The following is a 7,266-nucleotide window of genomic DNA, read 5'->3' on the forward strand; positions in this document are numbered from 1 at the left end:
AGGCCAGAGAAAAAAAAAGTTCAAGCTGAATTTTTTTTTTGAAATTAATCATTTATTGCATATACAAAAGTAGAGTTTATTTCATTGGCAATATCTATGTTGATACGATTCTGCTTGAATTCATTTCATCTATGATCTTATTTGTGATACAACAAAGTTTATAGTTTAAATGAACCGTATCAATTTTATTTCTTATAAACCTAAGCGATTTGTGCCTTGTACACAACCCTGTATTATTTTTTTTTTATGTAACCAGTTAACCACACAGAATGTCTGGTGCCGTCAAAATCCGGAGAACAAAGAGGCCACCCCCAATCACCTTTCTTCTTTTAGACATCGCGTCCTGGGAACTTACTTTGAACTTGTCAGAATTGTGTTTATCTGTCAAATCGGTTGAAAATGGCGGAGTAATTCAACGTTTATTAGGACATATTCAGATGGCGCACCCTGTATAGTCACAGACTAACAGACATGACAGTATGAGTAAATTCTTTTAAAAATAATTTTTCGTGATGCACTAGTTCCACCTATATTGTACTGCGCGAACTATTTATTATCTGTACACCCCTTGTGTTATGTACAAGTTTTTTTACTAGTTGGTTTCCCCTCGTTTGTCAACACCGATCAGCTGCTTGCAGGGATGCCTGATTTTATCAACATATTTGAGAATGAATCAACACAATAAATTATTGGATTACGTTGATCATACATTTAACTTTTTTGCGAAGATAACCATTTATTTGACTCAACGTTGTTCATCAAAACTATTTTTTTATTGTGTTGGTAGTTTTCACCCGAAATTAAGTGGCGGCAGACCAGAAGCAAGTAAATATTGTAACAAAACGCGTTCGATTTTGTATTCCGTTGGAGGATGAGAAGTAGGCACAATTATGTATATAGTTTTGGCAATATGTATTAAATCTGTATCCTGCATGAAATTCGCATGGACGTAAACAAATCAATACATTATAGGAAATTCTGTATGAATGGCAACTCTGTTGGTAAATGAAAAAATAAACACAGTCTAGATGACAGACAGGATGTTTTTGATAGGGTAACGTGGCGCCATCATGACACATGTGAGTACTGTCCCAGATAAAGGAATATTCGAAATGACTGTTAAAATGATTGAAGAATCTAATTTGAGTGTCCTGTCTGTTAGTCTGTGGTATAGTGTCAGTTAAGGGGACGAACAAAAAATTGAAAACGTTGATGTTTAACAAACAATTCACCGATTGATCGAAAAACTAAAAGCAGAAAATAATGAACTAATGAATAATGAACATGAACTGGAATTGAAACCATTAGTTTCATAGCTCATAAAACTATGAAAAATTAAAATGCGTGAATGATTAGGTTATCTTGAGTGAATAATTTATTATGTATGAATTAAAACCTTAACACTAAAGATAGTGTCCATAATGTCTCTTTAGGAGTTTCAACATTTATATCACCAAATTTCATATACTTATTGTTCTGGTATTGCTAGAGTTAATGTTTAAGTTACTAAGCGACAATGGTGCAAAATACGCTAAAAATGTATTAAACGTACATTGTAAAGCTTTGTCTATATAATATGTATAAGTCATTTATGAGTATTCCATTACTATAAATAATATGAATATAATTACGTTAACAGCGATTTGAGTTTCCCGGACCGTTCGTTGAAACAAGTCCTAGCTCAGGCATTTGAAAGTGAGAAAAGTGGCATGAAAAGTTTAACAATATTTTACGTCTGCTTTCTATTATTTACTGATCGATTAGTTGTCATGGGCGTAATGAAGCGTGTAGAATTTTGCGGCTTCAAAGCAAAATTTTCCAATCGAACCGGTGGTTATTGGTGTGGGTGATAGGATCGCAAGGAGGCTCAACCAACTTCCAGCCATCGTCACCATTTTCCGACTCGATCACAGCCATACTGCAATAAGGAACTTTTTGCATGATCCTGCTCATATCGTTTGTCGAACGTAGTTTTTCGCCCACGATATGGCGTGTGCAAGTATCCAAAGTGGTTGCATGACCGACAATTAAAATGTTGCCACCTAAAAGTAGTGAATTCATTCTAGACATCATCCGTTCGTATCAGTATGGGTAATTGCATTACTTGTATTTTCAATTAAATGTTCAGTTACCGCCGAATTCCTGTGATAAAATTCTTCTAAATTTTCCAGCAGTTGCTCTTTTAGGTCTTCAATTTTGGAGAGTGGATCATAGTTCGTCGCAATGTTGTAGTCGGCAGCGATCAGTTCCTTATTTGACATCCACTCAGGAACACCATCCTGATACCAAGCTAACCACTCAAACAGTCCGGGTTCCACATGGATTGGATGGCTGTCCTTCAACCCAAGTCCTTCTAGGATTGAAGTGGTTGTTTGAATACATCGGAACGAAGGTGAACTATACACATGATCGATTCGAACTCCGGCATCCTTCATGGCTTCTCCCGTTAGGCGGCCTTGGTATCGTCCCATATTCGTCAATGGAGAGTCTCGTTGCCAAAGGCAACTTTTCCTGTTAAAACAATGCTCAAAAATCGCTTTGTGGAAAAAGTAAACATCCTACCTCTGAGGTAATGACTTTGGCATATTTAAATCTTTTCTTATATAGTTTCCGGTATCATCGAAACAATAAGGGATCCAAGTTCCAAAGGTGAAATCAACACGTTCTCCGTGACGAAGTACATAAATACGTCGTCCAGATGCATCTTCCTGACTCGGTCGAATCTCTTCAATTTCATTAGCTTGATTCGAATTGCTTCCTGTCGAAACAATTGACATTGGATATATTTTCTCTGGTGCTACTCCATCTTCCTTTTGTTGCGTGACACCATCTTGATGCGTTCCGCTGAGCTGCGGTAATTCGCTCGGTGCGACTGAAACTGATTTTGTACATATAAACAAAAGTAGAATTGAACAATCTTGCATATGCAAAACATACCAGTTTCTTGTGATTCAATATCATGTTCGGTCATTTCCGTTCGATTAGGCGGCGCGGTTTGTTGACCGAACCGTAGTCCATCGACTATATCGGATCCTAGATCGATATCCGGTGAAACGTCACATAGCGGCACAGTACGATGCATTGTCCACGCGTCAGATTCGGCCGTTCTTTCGGTGTAATTTTCCGGTAGGTAACCATTAGTACCAGTGAGCCAGGATATTCCTTCTACCCATCCATCACTAGAGCTCTGGATAGCTTCCGGGCTGAGATAGATGTAGTCTCCGATGCGTAACTCCAACTCATCCGGTTCCCGGGGAGTGTGCGGATAGAGAACTTTATGTACCTGATAGGTGAGGTTATATACATAATTGTTCGTTATTGTGAACTTGAACATGTTTATTTAATTCATTTTTCTTTCTCGTTTCGGCTTCAAATCATCAGTGCATTACACGTTCAAATTGAACTATCTTTGTCACCTAGCAGTTCAACTTAAACTTGTTGAGTAGAGAGAAAGCTTAATATATTTGAGTAACCACTTTTCAGACTATTGCACAGCTATTCACCCCTATTCTGTATGTCGATCGAATCGGATTTTGACGAACGAATGTAGAAATTTGTATTCTCTAATTCGATCGAGTAATACTTCAGAAGACTTGAACTCGATAGAGCTATAGAATGCCAAATTTCGTATCCGATCGAAACAATCCGATTCGAACGAAATACAGAATCGGGGTAGTGTCAGTAGAATCGTGGCACTAGCCATGCAATGGTTCTGTACATTCTGAATCGGCTGCGAAGTCTGTTGAAACAGAAGGTCATATTCCACTACAGGAATGTAATGCCAAGGCTTTGTTTACAGAATCGGGGTGATTGAACTGCTAGTTGGCAACGAACAATTGATGGCGAAGCAATAGTCTGAAAAGTGGATACTGATCGAATGCTAATGCGTTAGCAGACATTGCGTTCCGGTGAACATCATAAGTGCAAATAGCACTAACTTTACGTCTTCTCAACGTTTTATGTTGGACAAATCCTTAGGAAAAAGATGTTAGAATAATTGGTTTTGACAACGTACTCAACAAGATCTATTCTACCATTCAATATATATTTTTTGTTCTGAATTATAGAACTTCTAACCTGGCCCCATTCGGATCAGATTAAGATTCTGACTCATGTACAAAGTAGGGAGCAGGTATTTCCTTTCTGGCAGTTGGCGTATTACCTGCTTTGTTGATAATCTGGAATCACGTGAATACAGCCGTAGTTCCCAATTGGCACTGGCGAATGATGTGTCGAAACTTTCTACCAGCTGCTTTAACGCGTTGAACTGGTTAGGTGGAAACTGGTATGCGAGTGTCAGATGTAACGATTTTACATGTGGTTCCAACGAAATTGCTAAAATATATTGTACTATTATTCGTAGTTCACTGATTTCAAAACGAAGAATGAATGAAATCCAACACCATTGGATAAAACTTTTTGCTACGAAATTTGGAAACAATTAAAAACGCCATACTAACGTAAAGGAATTCAACAATTTGCTACAGTGGATAAGCGGTAGTAGGAGCTAAATCATAGAAATGCGAATATTGTTCCGTCACCGGTGATCTGATCGGTTCTTCCGGTCAAACTGTAGTGTTTATGCTTACATCGGCTGCTACGCGGTATACAACGGGCTGATGTTACTCCCCCGCACCATGGGAAACAGGTAACTAGCGCGTCTAACTGCTCATAGGTGTCGCTAATTACTGAGAAGAATACAGAAAAGGTAGAAAAAAGAGATGATATGCTAAATAGTAACAGTTTCTGTAAACCCAGGAGTAATCTAAGGGTTAGTCTATAGTTAATGACTGAGGACTTTGTTTCAGCAAACTATACTATCAGGACCAACTCACTTGAATGAGACACTTCCTTCACGTATTGAAGCGCCAAACGTTTCAGATAGTTGGCATCATCTTCAACTACGAAAAACCCCAGAAAATTCGGACTGGTGTACAGTTCCAATGCAATTGGCCTGTTGATATGAGCACCAGGTAAGGTCATTAGTTCTTTTAACGCTTTTGACAGTTGAGGTGCACATTCGTCCGGTGCCTTGAAGAACGACACCAGTGTTATGTGAGGTGTAAAGTTGTGCGCTCCATTCCATCCGCATAGCTCCCGTGTCTGTGCCCAGAAGCTTTGCAGCTGTTGCAGAAACGGTCCGGTGGGACATGCATATAGAATATATTCCCTGGGAGAGCATTCATCCAACGAGGGATCGTTAACATGCGCTAACAACCAATCAGATGCCAGTTGCACTCCGCGATTTCCAGTGGCCGCTAGAGCTTTTTCGCTACAATGAGACACGGTGCTAAATATATACTTTAAATCACCAACACGGCAAACTTACGCCCGATGTTTAGGAAATCCCATCTGAAGCAGTATTTGAAGCGGAGTAAGGTGCTGCTTCGAGATTTTGGTTGGCGTAGGATTTTTACGCGGTGGCAAAGCCGCCATTTCCGTTCGAATGTAAACCAGCTACACTGACGGATTTGGTTGAATTTCAAGCACAGCAAGCTGATCAAAATGATCGCCAGAAGCGATTTTCTCTTGATGTTTTACCACATTTGAGCTTTTGTGATATTTATCATCGAACTCAAGTGCAATCGAAGTGAATGAACGGAAAAGTATTATTGCGTGTTTATAATAACAAATTGTAGACAGCAGTGGCTGCTTATTTTTGTTTCTGACGTTTGACACGCATACATAATGTATGCATTAAATTACGCAGAGTATGGGCAGAGTTGTGTGAGTGCATTGTTTTGATTTATTTTTTCAGGCCGGTGTACATTTGGCTCGTTCCATCGTATGAAATTTGATCTAGACAAGTTTATTTCAGTATCGTAGCACACTGGCAAAAAAAATGAAAGTATGTTTCTTAAAAATTGATAACTATTTCGATACTAACTTTGCAGATTATCAATTAAGGGATCATATACGCATCATTGTTGTGCATATTTGTATGTTTAGTACATTGAGCTTGATTTTACTGCAAGTTTTTATGAGTGTTCTTAGAATTTTCAATATTGATGAAAAAGAACAGTTTTATTAACCTCGTCGGAATTTCCAAATATCAATCGGCAATCTAACGAAGAACTAGTTTTACCTAAGGGCATATTCAATAGTGTTCTAGTTCTAGATGCATAATTTATGTCAGTTTTAAAATTTGAATTTTTTATTTACTGGCAGCCCCAGCAGTGTTTTACTCGTGTTTCAAATATAGGGAAAAAATAGAACGGAGGCATATGCCAGGAGAACTGTTCGAATAAACAAAAATAGAACGGCTTGCTGGGGATACGTTTTTTCCAGTTTTAGTTGTACAGGGTGATTTTTTAAGAGCTTGAGAACTTTTTTAAACAATAAAACGCATAAAATTTGCAAAATCTCATCGGTTCTTTATTTTAAACGTTAGATTGGTACATGACATTTACTTTTTGAAGATAATTTCATTTAAATGTTGACCGCGGCTGCGTCTTAGGTGGTCCATTCGGAAAGTCCAATTTTGGGCAACTTTTTCGAGCATTTCGGCCGGAATAGCCCGAATTTCTTCGGAAATGTTGTCTTCCAAAGCTGGAATAGTTACTGGCTTATTTCTGTAGACTTTAGACTTGACGTAGCCCCACAAAAAATAGTCTAAAGGCGTCAAATCGCATGATCTTGGTGGCCAACTTACCGGTCCATTTCTTGAGATGAATTGTTCTCCGAAGTTTTTCCTCAAAATGGCCATAGAATCGCGAGCTGTGTGGCATGTAGCGCCATCTTGTTGAAACCACATGTCAACCAAGTTCAGTTCTTCCATTTTTGGCAACAAAAAGTTTGTTAGCATCGAACGATAGCGATCGCCATTCACTGTAACGTTGCGTCCAACAGCATCTTTGAAAAAATACGGTCCAATGATTCCACCAGCGTACAAACCACACCAAACAGTGCATTTTTCGGGATGCATGGGCAGTTCTTGAACGGCTTCTGGTTGCTCTTCACTCCAAATGCGGCAATTTTGCTTATTTACGTAGCCATTCAACCAGAAATGAGCCTCATCGCTGAACAAAATTTGTCGATAAAAAAGCGGATTTTCCGAATGGACCACCTAAGACGCAGCCGCGGTCAACATTTAAATGAAATTATCTTCAAAAAGTAAATGTCATGTACCAATCTAACGTTTAAAATAAAGAACCGATGAGATTTTGCAAATTTTATGCGTTTTATTGTTTAAAAAAGTTCTCAAGCTCTTAAAAAATCACCCTGTATTATAGATCTTCCATATAAAACTTCTAGCTGCTGAATTTG

General features: G+C 38.5%; 1 protein-coding gene across 3 annotated transcripts in view; it reads right to left on the reverse strand.

Moving 5' to 3' along the window:
- Positions 1-5,682, reverse strand: part of LOC131437951 (ecdysteroid-phosphate phosphatase) — a 28,276-nt gene extending 22,594 nt beyond the window's left edge. The window contains exons 1-8 of one of the 3 annotated variants that reach the window (XR_009230851.1): positions 5,330-5,682; positions 4,836-5,272; positions 4,590-4,688; positions 4,163-4,335; positions 2,938-3,283; positions 2,563-2,878; positions 2,105-2,511; positions 254-2,042 (exon numbers count right to left, since the gene is read on the reverse strand). Coding sequence is in view for 2 of the 3 variants with exons in the window: in XM_058607650.1 (XP_058463633.1) it covers positions 1,804-2,042; positions 2,105-2,511; positions 2,563-2,878; positions 2,938-3,283; positions 4,163-4,335; positions 4,590-4,688; positions 4,836-5,272; positions 5,330-5,436 (2,124 nt within the window). In the remaining variant the exon portion in view is untranslated. Of the gene's footprint in view, positions 1-66; positions 2,043-2,104; positions 2,512-2,562; positions 2,879-2,937; positions 3,284-4,162; positions 4,336-4,589; positions 4,689-4,835; positions 5,273-5,329 lie in introns of those variants that run through there. The other 2 variants (XM_058607650.1, XM_058607662.1) reach the window with 2 other exon arrangements.
- Between the last annotated feature and the right edge of the window lie 1,584 nt (positions 5,683-7,266).

Source organism: Malaya genurostris, chromosome 1 (genome assembly GCF_030247185.1).
Source record: "Malaya genurostris strain Urasoe2022 chromosome 1, Malgen_1.1, whole genome shotgun sequence".
Lineage (NCBI taxonomy): Eukaryota > Metazoa > Arthropoda > Insecta > Diptera > Culicidae > Malaya > Malaya genurostris.